The sequence below is a fragment of the Mytilus californianus genome, unplaced genomic scaffold, assembly GCF_021869535.1.
Source record: "Mytilus californianus isolate M0D057914Y unplaced genomic scaffold, xbMytCali1.0.p SCAF_3, whole genome shotgun sequence".
Taxonomy (NCBI): domain Eukaryota; kingdom Metazoa; phylum Mollusca; class Bivalvia; order Mytilida; family Mytilidae; genus Mytilus; species Mytilus californianus.
Genome location: NW_026262679.1, coordinates 13,006,242 through 13,024,050, shown reverse-complemented (window position 1 = coordinate 13,024,050; position 17,809 = coordinate 13,006,242). Strand labels below are relative to the sequence as shown.

The window sequence follows — 17,809 nt, the reverse complement described above, 5'->3', positions numbered from 1 at the left end:
GTTGTGGCATTGACAAGATGAAGAACAATAATAGAGGCGATGTGGCTTTGACAAGATGAAGAAAAACAATAGAGACGCTTTGGTTTCGACAACATGGAAAACATCGATAGAAGCGTTTTGGCTTTGACGATACGAAAATATTGGTTTTTAAAAAGTATTTCATAGCACGTTTCTCACATGTATATCCACACAATATTCTGTTTTCCACAACTACTTGTCAATATAAAGAAAATATGCAACACTGTTTCATTGATATGACCACTTACGAGCAACATTCCTTACAAATCATGCAAAGTAGAACTTATCATATAGACTTTGTTATTAATTATTGGATTACAATCTTTATTTTGATACGGTATTGAAATGTTATTGAAATGTTGATTTTTCTGAACTACAAATTGACATCTAATTGCTATTTTATGTTTCGTTTTGATAAATGACAAAAAGTGTATAAATATAACTGGTATGAGTTCAATCATTATGTCAAGATTAAAATCATTCATTTTTTTTATTATTTATATCCAAAGACATTGGCGACATGCACTTTGCCATTATGAGTATATGTCAAACCCACAAAAAATCAAATAATATGCATCCAAGTTACATGTATGGTCTATGCACTTATTTGAACTTCACATCTAATCAAACGACTGATAGTTTTCATTGAAAGTTAGCATGTCCAAACTGTGCTTGTACAACTAACATCCAAGTGCAGTTAAGTTACTCGTTCATTGCATGCCCTTTAATAATCAACTAATAGTAGTAATAGGGCATGTATTGCATTCCACATTATATTACATGAAATAGGTTCAACACACAATTCGGAGGTACTTGAACCAAGTCAGGATATGACAGTCAATTGTGAATAGTTTTGGACTGATTTATGGATATTGATTTTTAGTAACTGGATAGGATGATTAGCGATAGAGTAAAAAAAAACAAAAAAGGCAAAGACTTGCTCAAAATCAATTTAAAAAACATTCGCACATGACACCATATTACAGGTGAATATTTTTTTTACCATGACTTCCTTCTTGGTAGATGATTGCTGCTTAATGACAAGATAGATAATAAACCAAATGTAGTTAATGATAAAGTTTCATTCGTTAACAAGATTTACTGATCATGATTAAGTTGAACGTTAGTAAATATTTGTGTCCCACATGACCAAGGGTGTGTTGCATTTGTCGTAGCCATAATCCCGGCCGTCATCTTTTCATTAGCATGCAAATTAGCACGTGCTTTTGACTTGTTATAATCAACAAGATAGGTGGTATTAGTATACCAAGAACTGCCTGCCTTTCCAGAACACCTCAGTTCATTCATCCTTTTTTATGGGTCTAGGGTTGTTGTTGACCTTTAAAGGGTTAGTGACAGAAAGTACGCTTTGCAATATGTCCTGTCGTGTACCCTTTAAAGAGTTATTGGAAGGATTCTTTCACGCGTAGAGGGTGTTTCCCTCTCCAAACATTTGGAATCGGATTTATCTTTTCCATTACGACCTCTAGTATTAACACATCCCGCACTGACAAACAGTCACATAGGTTATTTGCTGGATTGGAGAAGTCGAGATGATCATATTTTTTATAACCTCAGAAAAACTTGGTCTAACAGAAACATACTTTTGATAAGTTCTGAGAGAGACATTTGCAGTTTAAAGGAAAGTACTGCGACATATATTTAACATACATAACCTCCTTTTCCAATAGCAGTCTAAATTTACCGCCCCTTTATCCCGGACATTAATGGTAATGGTCCGAAATATGGGCAAAATGTTGTATAAGTTAATATCCTAAATGTAAAAGAGGTCACTTTGACGACCATCATTCTTAATAACTGTCCATAGAAATATTTGAAATACCCTAAGGTATGACTATTGATAAACAAAATGTGTTTACCTTTCTGAAGTAAAAATTATATCGCCTCATATGTCCAAAATGTATGTCAAATATCTGTCACAATAAAAGCATTTCGAAATCTGTAGATGTTGATGTGTTATTTCTCAGGAAAGGGGCATTGTTTCTCAGAAAAGGGGCATTCATAATTTAGAAGGTAAACTCATATGTATATCATTAGTTTTCTAATTGTTAGTTTTCTCGTTTGAATTGTTTTACTTTTGTCATTTCGGGGCCTTTTATAGCTGACTATGGGCTTTTCTCATTGTTGAAGGCCGTACGGTGACCTATAGTTGTTAATTTCTGTGTTATTTGGTCTCTTGCGCACTTCCTCAAATAAGATGCAGAAAACCTTAAAGATGATTGCTATTTAAGGATTATAGACAATTCTGCAAAGAATGGTTAAAAATTGTATGTCAATTGTTTAAAAAGGTCCGGTTAACATATTCTGCAATTACATATATTATTATTGATTGATTGATTTGTGGTTGCTTATTGTCCAGTGTATATTATTATTACGTAATTCAATGATATGTCGAATTTGGTTTGCGTTTTAGTTTGCCGAGTGAGATTGGTAGAAGTTTAAATAATTTGTTTTAATATTGCTATAAAAAGATAAATTTATGAAATTGAAAAAAAAAAATGTAGTTTGGCTAAGGATGTGGCTATATTACCACATAAGTCTTTAAGCTGCGCTTTGACTGCTATAATGATTGATTCATTTTGCTCCTTCCATTCCCCAATTCTTGACGTAGGGGTCATTGTGACGAAATTACCAGTCGGCACGGTTAGCATATATATATATATAATATCTTCCTGTGGACTGTTACTTTGTGAATTAGCACATAACAAATCATGTTCAGAATGTCGATGAAGTACAAAACAGGGTTCATCATTAACATGTTCTCGCCCAGAATATGCATGTAATTTGCCACTGGACGTCAAACAGTTGTCCATCATCATCAGAAAATATGTATAATAAAATACAGTATTAAGTCTTCCTTTATATCAATATATTTAATGATGTGTTTTAGCTAAGATGCATATTTCATATTCATTCAAAATATTACAGATAGTATACGTAACAAGAGGCTCTCAAGAGCCTGAATCGCTCACCTGTATTTCAGAGGAGAAGATATTTAAATGTTAGCAAACTTGATGAACAAATTGTGTAAAATTGTCTTTAAAGGGCAATAACTCCTTAAGGAGTCAATTGACAATTATGGTCATATTAACTTTTTTGTAGATCTTACTTTGCTGAACATTATTGCTGCTTACAGTTTATATATATCTATAATAATATTCAAAATAATAACAAAAAACTGCAAAATTTTGTTAAAACTACCAATTCGGTGGCAGCAACCCAACAATGAGTTGTTCGATTCGTCTGAAAGATCTTGACCAATTGAACATTTTTACTCGATGTCAGATTTGCTCTAAAAGCTTTAGTTTTTGAGATATAAGCCAAAAACTGCATTTGACCCCTATGTTCTATTTTTATCCATGGCGGCCATGTTTGTCGATGGATCAAAACTTCGGATAAAATTTATAAACTAGATACCCTAAGGAACATTTAGTTAAAGTTTGAAGGTATTTGGCCCAGTAGTTTCAGAGGAGAAGATTTTTGAAATAGTTTACGACGACAGACGACGGACGACGACGGACGCCAAGTAATGGCATAAGCTCACATGGGGCCCTTCGGGCCCCGGTGAGCTAAAAATTAATAACCCTTCATTCATATTGAGGCTCATAAATGTAATACATGCATGTATTATACAATTTAAAAACAACAACATGTAATACAATAGTGTAAGAATTGCTCAGTTTTCTGTTTTCAGAAAATGTTCTCTGGTAACATATTTACCCTGAATTTCTTCACACGAAATTATATCTAAATTGTTGTTAAGAAGATTATAATTAACTTTATGTAAATTCTAAATTTCTGAATTCCTCTGTGGCGTCAGTATTTGATGCGTTGGGTCATCTGTTGTACTTATTTGAAAGGAAAACAGTTTAAACATTTTGTTTACCCAGACAAGTTTAAATTGGCCAAATGAATTGTCTTACTCAAATTTCTCTCAAATTAAGTCAATAGATTCCGCATGTGTTTTACAGCAAGTGTTGTCTTTCCTACAATAATATGGCCTTGGTGGTTGAAAACCAGTATTAAGGGATCTAAATTGGAAACCAAACTTCCGAGGAATGGTTCTGACTAACCTTGATTTAAACTAACACAAAAACCTCAAAAGAGAAAAGTTTAATGTAATTTTCTCTCTGACGCTCTTATCAAAAACAAATATTCCGTTGCAGGAGTCATGATAGCAGAGATCAAAAGAGGCATCAAGCATTATTTTATACAGAAATCATTAGAAAATGTATTCCGCCATATTGGTCTTTAACTGTATAGCAACAGCAGTAATTGTCACTAGGCAAAATACTAAGTTATATTTTTTTTTCTTATCCTGCCATTTAGAATTAGTCCAGTAGTTTTACAGAATCATCATTAAAATTAAATGACGAATGAGAAACGAATATCTTTCTAGACGAGTTGTAAAATAATTCAGTAGAGAAATTCAAAAATTTAACATCAACACTAAATATTGCAAGTATAGACATTTTACTTATTTTCTATCTTACTCAAAGCAACCCTGTTAAATACTTATTTTATTCCAATTTCTACTACTTATATCACAGATACTCTCTACGAAATAATTAAAAGGTTAGAAATATTGAAAATGTGTTACGCATCATGATAAAATTTAACTAAATATGTATGTGAAAGATAAACTGAAAGGCAAAATGACATTTGTAAGTGTCTTTAAACTTTTGGTTTCATCATTGGCTGGATAATTAAGATGGCAATAGATGATAATGTTGTTGCTGATAAAAATAACCAAAATAATATTCTATCCATAGTTAAAGCAACAAATCGCCAATCGTTCACTATACACTGATGCCTGTCTTCATAATCCTGTTTATCAATTAAAAGTTTTAAGTGATTTGTAATGCGCTCCTGTGTATTGTCAACTTCTACTTCCGATGTAATTTTCTCGTGTACGTGATTGGCGTCCTTCTCAGTACTGTAGTTACCATTGTTACGAAAGTTTGGAATACTTCCATTGCAGTTATTGCCCGTAATGTCTTCGTAAAACTGCGCCAAATAAATATCATTTTGTGGATAGTGACAATGAAGTCCATTCAACGGTCTCGGAGGTCGCAAACACATAATCTTTCCAAGAAAATTGAAACAGATTATTCGAAGCCATTTTGGAACTGGTCTTTGGTGTGGTCCGACATGGTGTAATTGAAGAACAAACACTGTGAGAATGATGGACATGGATGTCATTCCCATTGTACAGGTCAAATATATTCCTGAAATATATTTAGAATAATATTGAAATGAAACAATCAAATTTGAAGAAATTATGATTTAAATTGAAAATGTATTGATTACAGTTCTATATAAAAATAAGAAGATGTGGTATTATTGCTAATGAGACAACTCTCAACCATGATGTATGATAAGAGTGCTAACTTTTATATAATATTAGACTATAAGGATACAATGAAATAAAAAAACGAGAATGTTAAGCACAATGAACGACCAAGACAACCAAAAAAAACAACAACAACAAACCAAGAAAACCCCGAAACAAAGAAGTAAACACAAAAACGACGAAAACAAACCTAAAACGAAAAACTATTCTGTAACGGAAAATGCAACCTAAAAACGACCAAGTGATCCCCAATACGACCAACACAAGTCAAAAACAACAAATAGAACCCGAAAACGATAAGAAAAAATAAACAAGCACATATATTTATTAAATTCCTGAACGTCAGTACATAGTTAATGATAAATACCGCTTTTAATAGTTTCAACATAATTTTAACAATGATACATGTAAGAATTCAATAATTCCATTTAAGTTATTCGACTTAAAACGTTAAAAATGTGTGCATATACAGTCAATGACAACAAACAATGTAGATTTAAAGATTTAAAAAAAAAATTAAGGCAATTTTTTTTCAATTTACAGAAGAGAGGCAAAAGATACCAAAGGGACATTCAAACTCATAAGTCGAAAATAAACTGACAACGCCATGGCTAAAAAAGAAAAAGACTAATAGACAAACAACAGAACACAAAACACAACATAGAAAACTAAAGACTGAGCAACACAAACTATTCATTTCTATGTAGCAACATTCCAGCAGTGCCTGCATACGGAGTATATATCTCCCAGATAATACGATATTCCAAGTTTGTGTTTCCTATCATGATTTCCTTGATAGAGGGTTGCTGCTAACAAGGAAGCTATTAAATCAAGGGCACTGCTGGAATGTTGCTACATAGGGGTGATCTCAGGTGCTCCGGAAGGGTAAGCAGATTCTGCTCTACATGTGACACCCGTTGTGTTGCTCATGTAAGTAAAAACTCGGTGATAAGTCTAATTCCATAGGTCACATTCGGGGAAAAGAGGACGAGATTGTGGTTACGTTAATTGTTAATTGGAACATATCCGTCGTCATTTGTGTAACAGATATTCCATAACGGTCAACCAACTCGTGAAGGCGTCCGAAAAATTTACGAATGGATGATTTCAACTTCACCACTTAGAACTCTTGATTTAATAGCTTCCTTGTTAGCAGCAACCCTCTATCAAGGGAATCATGATAGGAAACACAAATTTGGAATATCGTATTATCTGGGAGATATATACTCCGTATGAAGGCACTGCTGGAATGTTGCTACATAGAAATAAAAAGATCACAATTGGGAAGCTGAAATCATCTCTTTCGTCGTAAAGTTTATTTTTCAACCAACCCTCATTGTCAATTTCTAGATGTAAGTCAAGATATAAGGCAGACTTAACTGCATCTCTTGTATCCTTTATCTCAGGTTTGATGGGATAGATGCGTTCAACATAGTCACCATGTTTTTAATTATCTAGTGAGAGAACATTGTCTATATAGCGGAAAGTGAAGTTAAAAGCATACTGCTAACTTCTTTTCTTTCTTCCTAACTTTTGTTCAGTGTTGCGCTTAGATAAACATGGCGGCGGGTGGTCTATGAAAAATTAAATCTTGTTTCCAATGATTTAGACTTTTGCATTTATGGCTAATTCAACAAGCGTTATGTTTTTCTGAAAACAAGTTGTCTAATAAATACTTGTGTAAGTTAAGTACTACAATTATAAAACAAATTACGATTTCACTTGCTGAATCATTTTTATGTAAATTTTGAATTAAAAAAAACTGCAAAGGGTTATCATAAAATCGAGAAACAGGAGGAAAACATCTTAGAAAACATAGCAAATAAATTATTATCACATTCATTCTATTCACAAAATCAATAAAATCATGAAATTTATAACAATACTTGAGAGTGTATAATAGCGTTATTCAATGAGAGATAAGACGTAACGGTTTCTCTTTGATATCAAACATTTAAGCTCTTAAACAACTTTAAGAATAAATAGACAAGAAATATACATTACTGAACATTTCAGGACATTTCTGTTGAACAACTTTTACAGTAAGGTAACCATTTTCAATTATTCATGGGATAGAAAAAGACATACGTCGTTGACAAACGAACAAAAATATAATTTACATGAGAACGGGGGACATGGTTGCAGTCATTTAATAGACTTTATTTGTTATTGCCAAGCAGCTTGTGACGTTAATATATTGATAGACTGATCAACTTCTCAGGAAGGAATTTTGCATTATCAAGAACTTCCCTTTATTTAACAAATGTCCTTGAACTTTTCATTTACTTTGAAATATAAATACCATACGTAGAAGATATAATTGTTCTTTAAAACAGAGACTTCAAGTTATTAAATTTTTCCTGTAAGAAGAATATTAATGACAGTACTAGAACTCGAAAAAAGGGTGTAATAAAGTGACTTAAATTCATTTTGTAGTATCAAAGCGACAGCGTTTTACAAAACTTCAAACTGTCCAATATCGAAACGAAAATATACTTTAAAGTAAACCTCAAAAGAATAAAATGGCAATGCGAACCAGTGAACATATTGCAAGTGTTTGCAATACTAACACCTATATATAGGATTGATCAGATGCACACTGACAGTAAGCATGATATATCTGCCGTATGTCCGTATAGACCTGTCATGGGTTATAAGCCATTTAGGAAAAGGAAATATGGTTACAGTCATCTTTTAGACAATCACTTTGTAATGATCAACCAGCTTGTGACGTTAGAATCAAAATTAATTGATCATTTCTCAAACAGAAATTTTGCATTCTCAATGAAGTCATTCTGTTTTACAAGTGGTTTCAAACTTTGCATTTACTTTGAACTGTTAACACTTTACACAGGAGACATGGTGTATTAATATAGACGTTAACACTTTACACAGGAGACATGGTGTATTAATATAGGCGTTAACACTTTACACAGGAGACATGGTGTATTAATATAGGCGTTAACACTTTACACAGGAGACATGGTGTATTAATATAGGCGTTAACACTTTACACAGGAGACATGGTGTATTAATATAGACGTTAACACTTTACACAGGAGACATGGTGTATTAATATAGGCGTTAACACTTTACACAGGAGACATGGTGTATTAATATAGGCGTTAACACTTTACACAGGAGACATGGTGTATTAATATAGGCGTTAACACTTTACACAGGAGACATGGTGTATTACTATAGGCGTTAACACTTTACACAGGAAACATGGTGTATTAATATAGGCGTTAACACTTTACACAGGAGACATGGTGTATTAATATAGGCGTTAACACTAAATTCATCAATGCATTTTTTTTGTAACTTAAATTAAAGCTTTTTGTAAACCGTTTTTCAGTTGAAGACCTAGAATGAAAATATGAACAGAGAAGAAATGTGATAGACTCACTTTTTTGGCCTTCTTATTCGTAAATCAGAATGAATGTATCTTAAAACTATGAAATTATTTTCGTAGCAATAAGTATGTTTGTTTTGTTTATTTATTTATTATACCCCCTCCTTTGCAATGAGGTCCGCACAATAAGTGCCAATAGGAATTTTAATTGTTGGTTTGAAAGTGTTGAAACGGAATTCAACAACTAATGACCACTTAAGAAGTTATATATGCGGACAATATCTGTTTCTGAGCTATTTTGTAAGACCCGGTGTGAACAAAACAAAGCTTATAGTTTTCCATTTCATACGAACTAAATAATTGTTGTAAAAAATGATGATGATGTTTACACCAACTAGGCATCAAGTAATTAATAATTCTAATAAAAGTCACATATATATTATCATTATCTTTGCATATACTTTATTACAGTTTACTCAGTGGAAATGGACGAACGCAGGACGGACAGATGCTTTTATCTTAAAGTTTGAAATAAATGCAGTGAAAGCAATATTATCAAAACTATAAACAGTATTGCAAACAACTGTTTGACGTTAACTTTACTAACGGAGTTCGAAAAATTACAAAAGTGCTAGCTGAAACTTTATTAAAATGTAAATAATTATATATGGCGGGTACTGAGTAATTGACAACTGTTCGAAAAGTAGTAATACACAACGACTTTTGATACCGTTGTACATATTAATCACTGTTGGCTCGCCAACTGAAGACCTGTAGTAAAATCGTCATTCTTCATGTTATTGGTTTTATTTGTGCCACACAAATATAGCACCTTCGTCAATAGTAGATATGGGGGAAAACTGAGATAGGCCTAATATTATACTTAACATAATCTGTACTCATGGTGTCTGTACAATACTTACCAATCAATGGGACAAACTCGGATGTTGCTGGCATATTTTCCGCAATAAGTAACATAAACACAGAAAACGCCAAAAGAACGGTTATTCCAAGCGTAATTTTCTCCCCTGAATCTGGTGGCAACCAGAAACCTAACAAACTTAGTATAGACAGCCACAAACAAGGAAATATTATATTGAATAAATAGTATAGTGTTTTTCGGCGTATAACTATAGTAAACGTAACATCTGGATACGGTACCGGACAACATGCGTAGTATACTTCATTTCGGACAACTCGTATATCAAGAAGTTCCCATTCTCCGCTGTACACATAGTTAGATAAATCTACAAAAGTTGAACGGTTTGTTAAATCAACCTGAAATCCATCATATGTCCACGATCCAAACTTCATTACACATGTTTGGTCGTCAAAAGGGAAAAATGTTATATCAATTTTACATGAACTTCTAAATTTTGCAGGAGGTGGCCAGAAAACTGTTCCATTACACGATACCATAGCTTTACTCTGCATATAACCTGAGGTAAAGTCGTCAGCACTGAAATGTAAGAATAAAAAAAGTCAATTATATTTAATGGGTAATGTGTAAGACTGCAACCAACGAACTCTATAGTTAATTAAAGTATTTTGAAGGAGTTTAGTAATGTGTAGACTCGGTCGACTCATAAACTATATACAGTCAGATGGAGTTACATGTAATAGGTTTATTTATCAATAAACTCCTACAAAATAGCCTCATTACTTGTAATTCCAAATTATGCACTGAAAAGTATGTCTATATCAAGTATCTCATCGACATTTACAAAACTATTTTACCTGTGTAGGAATTCATATTCCTGACGTCCTGATAAAGGTTATATATCATATGTATTTATCACACATTTGTTACAAAAACATTAGGTTTTGCATATAAATTTGGTTTTGCTAAGTTCAAATAATCGGCTGATAAGGGGGCTGATATTGGCTTACCATGCAATTGTTATGAGAGAGCCACATCTGCCCTCACGTGCAAAATCCATATCGACCCTCTTCCGGTTTGGAGAGTCATGTACAATATTCTAGACTTGATTAACTGAATGTAACCCTGCCGCACGGTTTGTAAAACTGTTTGAACAACGCAGCGTTCAAACAAAATAAGCCATCGTTTATTTTTGAATCTGTATTATTATACGACCGCAAAAAATTTGCGTTCGTATATTGCTATCATGTCGTCGTCGACGTCGTCCGAAGACATTTGGTTTCCGGACAATAACTTTAGCATAAGTGGATGGATCTCTATGAAATTTAACCACAAGGTTCAATAGCACAATAGAAAGGTTGGGGTTGATTTTGGGGGTTATGGTCCCAACTGTTTATGAATTAGGGGTAAAAAAGGGGCCAAAAAAGGCATTTTTCTAATTTCCGGACAATAACTTAAGATGTATAAGTGTATGGATCTCTAAGAAAATTGTACCACAAGGTTCTATACCACACAGGGAAAGTTGGGATTGACTTTGGGGGTTATGGTCCAAACCGTTCAGGAATTAGGGGCAAAAAAGGGGGAACAAGGTTTTTCTGGTTAATGGACAATTACTTAAGTCTTAGTCTATGGATCTCTATGAAATTGAAACGCAAGGTTCCATACCACAAAGGAAACGTTGGGTTTGACTTTGTTGGTTGTGGCTTTAATTGTTAAGAAACTAGAGGCCAAATAGGGGCCAAAAACAAGACTTTTCTAATACTGGCTGAGCTGGTTCTAACATAAATTATTTCTGATCTATATAAAGAAACAACAAATACTGATATGACAGGAAATACACACCAAACAGGGTGTGTAAATTATTATATTTAGTTTGTAAACAGATTTACTAAGTATTGCGCAACAGCAAAGTATTGCACAACAGCAAGAAATCTTCAATTGAAAATAAATACAAATCTTTTAACCAATTTCAATGAGGATTAATTCAAAGTCTTGAATTATTTGAGGTTTTTACCATGTATTACTATATTGGATATTTGGACATTTTCAAATAGGTCTACATTGAGGTCCAAAGGGTCCAAAATTAGACTTGTTTGATTTCATCAAAAACTAAATTCTTGTGGTTCTATGATATGCTGAATCTAACTGTGCATTCAGATTTTTAATTTTAGGCCCTGTTTTCAAATTAGTCCATATTAAGATACAAAGGGTCCAAAATTAAACTTTGTTTAAATTCAAGTTTTTTTGTTATATGCTGAATCGAACCATGAAATTAGATTTTGGATATTGGACCATTAAGTAGATTAAATGTCCCATTTCAAATTAAGTTATCTGACCACATTTATTCTCTGTCAGAATTCTATAATGTGTCAAAATATTTCATCATTATCCAAATTCAGAGCTGTATCAAGCTTGAATATTGTGTCCATACTTGTCCCAACTGTTCAGAATTCGACCTCTGCGGTCGTATCCAGCTGCTCCAGGCGGAGCGCATTTTATTTTCAAAATGACATCATCGCCCTATGTTATAACTTCGTTGCTGGCAAGAATATATTGAAAGTCTGAGAAGATCATGTGTGGTTACGGGGATTATTGAGGAATCGTTGGAACTTTAAAAAATGCGGAGGGATGGGGTGTTTAAGAATAAACAAATAAAGAAAAAACAAAACAAAAGTCTTTATTCAATAGTGTTTTCTATTTTCTCGTTCCAATTTCAAAGGCTAATTATTATTGTGATAGATAGATCATTACATTGAATTTTCTGGATCAGCCCTCGTATCATCCCTCGATCCACATCGGGATATTGGGCTAAAGTAATATATGCTTGTCCCAAGGAAATGAAATGCATGCCGAAAGAACAAAAATTAGTATTATCATAAAAGGAACTTTAAGAATGATAATGTTGTATGCAAATCAACTCATCATCGATACATAAAGCCATACATTCTCGTGTATTGTGAGTATCAGACCCGACTTACATTCTCATGTATTGTGAGTATCAGATCCGACTTACATTCTCATGCGTTGTGAGTATCAGATTCGACTTACATTCTCATGTATTGTAAGTATCAGACCCGACTTACATTCTCGTGTATTGTGAGTATCAGATCCGACTTACATTCTCATGTATTATGAGTATCAGATCCGACTAACATTCTCGTGTATTGTGAGTATCAGATCCGACTTACATTCTGGTGTATTGTGAGTATCAGATCCGACTTACATTCTCATGTATTGCGAGTATCAGATCCGACTAACATTCTCGTGTATTGTGAGTATCAGATCCGACTTGTTTGTAGGATTTAAAAGTTAGCCTTCCACATTTATGTTTTTGAAAACCTAGGTATGAAACTGTTTGGTATCTTTTTAAAGAGACTTTGCACATTCATAGATCACCAAAGTGTGAGTGAATACAATCCAAAGTCATCAATGTGTGAATAAAAAGGTTGCTGACTTTTAACTACACTGTTTCATTTATGAACTGCACATATACAACAATATTTGCTGTTTAATTCTTAAAACCTTGTCCGTGCTCAATCACTAATTTAGTTGTGTAATTTAGTTTATTAACATTAGAAATAAAACAAATCAAATAATAAAACTGCATGTGTGAAAATATGATATACATTAACCAGATGAAGAGACATTCACATTAACAGTTTCAATATATCGACATGAGTTTCTAAAACTGTAACATTACTTGTGGAAAACAGTTTACATAATTTTAAGGTGTTTGCATTTTTCCTACAAAATTCCGGTAAATATTTTCTTTCATCGACTAAAGATTTACAAGACGAAAAATAATGATACTCATCACCGATTTCAGCCAAGCCACAGAGACGACACAATCTATAATTGTTTTACAGAGTATACTATCTCCCTCTCTCGACTGATAACAAGTAAAATAACAAAAATACCGAACTCCTAGGAAAATTCAAATCGGAAAGTCCCTTATAAAATGGCAAAATCAAAAGCTCAAACACATCAAACGAATGGAAAATAACTGTCATATTCCTGACCTGGTACAGGCATTTCCTTATGTAGAAAATGGTGGATTAAACCTGGTTTTAAAGCTAGCTAAACCTCTCACTTGTATGACAGTCGCATAAAATTCTATTATATTGACAACAATGTGTGAACAGAACAAACAGACATTATAGGTAAAAATGTCAAAAATAGGGGTAAACGGTGACTATCACATCTAAATTTTCAAAACGTATACATACAATTCAATGGTAATTTGATATTTATTCCTCAAATTTAATTAATTAAGATTAGAAAGATTCATCAAATGAACGGAACAATTTTGTAAATTTTCTGACATTAAAAGTATGTGCTATCAAAATATCTGCAGGTTTTCGCTGTATAATTGATTCCTTTTAAGGTTGCTTGAAGAATTAATCATGGCTCAAAGAAACAATGTATATATCATACATTACATAATGTCATTCTGTACAAATAAAGTGGGTAATTTACTGCGTCAGGGTATTGGAAGAACCGTTAGGACTCATAAATTTGACAAATGATACAGCTACAATGTAAAAGCTAGTAATTCACAGTTGGCGTAATCAGAAACACTGACAGTTCGAAAGAAAAATAGTCATTTTAGCAATAAACGATTTCTCTTCAAACATTTTTTTTTCTGAATTATCAAGAATTAATCTGTTTCTATGTATATGTTTTAGCTCACTTGACCCACAGGGCCAGTTTGGGATATTGTTATTACTTGGCGTCCGTCGTCTATCGCCCTTACAACTTACAATCTTATCCTCTGAAAATACCAAGCCAAATATAACCAACCTTGGCCAAATCAACATCAAAGTATTTGTTTGGAAAATTACTAAAAATACAATATAGTGGTTAAATGCTAGTATTCGTCTAATGTACCCTGTAGAGAAAATCCTTATCAGACTTATTGCCTATAAATGATGATATTTGACCAATGCTGGCATTTTTGCAAATTATCTTGAAAACTATAATTATGATAGCTAAACAGAAAGTGTGCACAGCAATAATGATCAGCAACACAAGATGTACAAATACGTTAATATGACTGAAATCATTAATGGACTAGTTATTCGAGTCTTTGGCACTAAATGAAATAACACGTTCGTGCGATCGAAGCGCTTTTCTGGATTTATCTTCACACTAAATCATGATTTTTACTTATTTTGTTATTTTTCGGCTATTATAAATAGACAGAAAATGTAGGAGCAACATTGATAAAAATGATTGATTGATTGATTGATTGTTGGTTACTTAACGTTCAGTGGCAAATATTTCATGCATGTTCAGGACGATAAAAAAAAGATCTACAAGTAAGTCAATATAACTGAAATCGTTAATCTACACCTTGTGAGGTTGTTGACTTAAAGTGACGTTTTTGATGATTTTTAGTGCTTTTACATACTATCTTGAAAACCATAATTAGAAAAGCCGAAACTTTCAACGCCAAAAATGATCCTCGTTGTAATATCTACAGATAACTCAAGCAATCAATTTCTAGTGTTGTTGCCATTTAAACCACGATTTTACCCATTGTTTTCTTTTTGTCAATTAGCTTTAAAATAAAAGAAAAGAAAAAGGAAAAAAAATCACACACAACTGTAGTCAATTTGTGATCAGCAAAACAAGATCTTAAAAAAAGTTACATAACCGAAATCATCAATAGACTTCTTATAGGAATTTTTGTTATTGAATGCCAATTTCTCCCATTTTTGTTTGATTTTGGCTATTATCTGGAAAACTATAATAGATCGACAAAAACGGTAGTCAATATGTCACTTATCTCCAGGTAAGTCATCGTAGGACTTATTGTCCATATTTTTATCCATTTTTGCAGCCGAAAGGATCATATTATGGGGCATCAGTTTGTCTGCGTGAGTTGTATAAATATGCAATGCCAAGTCAGGTCAAAGCAGGGACGTTAACTTTGATGCCTCGTGAATGGAGAATCCTCGACTTTCAGCACGTTAAAACACTTCAATTAATTCTTTGAGGATTCCGTGTGTGACATAATGCGAGGCAAAATTTCAGTCCCAATACAACATACTCTCCTTTCCCTGTGGCAGTCTCAATTTGCCGACTACTAAAGTATCCCAATCGCCCACATAGACAACATAACGTCTACACAAGACTCATCATGTCAATTGTACTCGAATCAAAACAGTGAAAACCGTATAATAGTATCAAAAATAAAAATGAAAATGACACTTAATCAATGTTATGCGTCCAAAGCGCTTTTACCTGATTTAAGTACATCAGGAACGTTCATACCCCCCCCCCCCCCCCCCCCCAAAAAAAAAACAACATCAAATTGAAGGGCAATGATGTATAACTACTGAAACACACTTAAATAATGCCATTGTGTTCAAGTTATGTGTGGTAATTAAAACTGCTGATACATCCCGAGAACCTGAGTGCAGCTTATTTTTTGGGGGTTAGTGTCTTGAATATTAATATTTTCATCATGACTTCTTCCTTCTGGCAATAAAACTTGTGCATGATGTATAAATATGAAGCCATGTCCGGTTGGAATAGGAATGCCTGTGTAGTGTGAAAATAACATGCTATTTGCACATTATCGAACACTTGCAACAACTATGTGAGGGTTCGTAAAGATCCTGTTGTAAACCAAATAACTGCCCCGTCCAACATAGTAGTACACTCCTTTTATCAAGTAGGAGCACCCTTCACTCCGGTCGATCAATTTTGCAGAAACTGCACGCACCTGTAAGATTTATTGTTATTTTTCCCGTCCTGAATATACCCAGACTTCTCGTTTCTCGTTTTTTATATAGATTAGATCGTAGGTTTTCCTGTTTGAATGGTTTTACACTAGTCTTTTTGGGGTCCTTTATAGCTTGCTGTTCGGAGTGAGCCAGGGCTCGGTGTTGAAGGCCGTACTTTGACCTATAATTGTTTACTTTTTACACATTGTGACTTGGATGGATAGTTAAAGGCCGTACTTTGACCTATAATTGTTTACTTTTTACACGTTGTGACTTGGATGGATAGTTGTCACATTGGCACTCATACCACATCTTCGTATTTATATTAACCAATCGGTCAGTACTCAATTGATGACATGTATTAGTCGATCACTAATCGATCAAACTCCTCATAAAAAGAAATATTGATCACAAAACCTTAATCTAAAAACAATCAATTAATCATCATCTATCATTTTACCTGTTATACAGCACTATATCTGGTAGCCAGATTTTTTCACAAGGCATCCTCAGTATTTCTAGTCCATTGTAATCAGCAGGGTTCCACACTAGTCTCTCGTCAATCCATTCCTACAAAAAAATAATCCCAGAAAATAACTCAATGATAAAACAAAGGTCGTTGTTGTGAAAAGTAAAATCACAAAAATACTGAACTCCGAGGAAAATTCAAAAAGGAAAGTCCCCAATCAAATGGCAAAATCAAAAAAAACAAACACATCAAACGAATGGATAACAACTGTCATGTTGTGATCCACCGTCAATACATGCAGAATACATATTTTGCATTTTGTCTTTGTAAAATCTTATCGATTTGTGTGTGTACATTCGTGTCCATTATTTTTCCTTGCAATTAAATAATTTTGGGTTTTTTCAAACCTTTTTACATTCAGAAGACAACTGCATGAAATACAACATATCAATAATTTAGTTATTCATGTTTTAACAAATAATCAAATAATGTATATATACCTGTTCAAGCCAAACGTTGGTTGTTAATACCTGGTTAACTTCATCCTGTAAAAATAAAGTTATAGTTAGAAAACAACAATTCACTATTATAGCATTCATTACAAGTTCGTCAAACTTTCTAGACGGAAAATGTACATTTAAAAAAAGTCTATGGTTTAAATTATTTGCTTTGAAAGTTCTTATGGATTTCTGTTAAGAATTATTCAACTGCTTTTATTTTATATTTTTAAAATGTGTGTGTTTTACATTTTGACAGGCTTCGTCATCATTTTGCCTAGAAATTATGAAATAATAGACATATGCATGTTAGTATACAATTGCTTCTGATAGAAAAAATGTTGCTAATTCAAAAAAAGAAAAACATATATAATCACTAGTCTTTTGTAATATATACACCTCGCCAAAAGTTAAGCAACACCTGATATTTTTTCAGAATTGTTTTTACTGAATTCATAACTAATCGAAATATCGATGAAATGAAC

The 17,809-nt window shown here is 33.1% G+C and overlaps 1 protein-coding gene across 1 annotated transcript in view; it reads right to left on the bottom strand.

Annotated features, from left to right (window-relative positions):
* Positions 1-2,897: 2,897 nt before the first annotated feature.
* Positions 2,898-17,809, bottom strand: part of LOC127732969 (neuronal acetylcholine receptor subunit alpha-2-like) — a 60,162-nt gene continuing 45,250 nt past the window's right edge. The window contains exons 2-5 of the mRNA XM_052242213.1: positions 17,328-17,372; positions 16,819-16,928; positions 9,671-10,206; positions 2,898-5,267 (exon numbers count right to left, since the gene is read on the bottom strand). Coding sequence (XP_052098173.1) covers positions 4,714-5,267; positions 9,671-10,206; positions 16,819-16,928; positions 17,328-17,372 — 1,245 coding nt within the window. The 3' untranslated portion in view covers positions 2,898-4,713. The remainder of the gene's footprint in view (positions 5,268-9,670; positions 10,207-16,818; positions 16,929-17,327; positions 17,373-17,809) is intronic.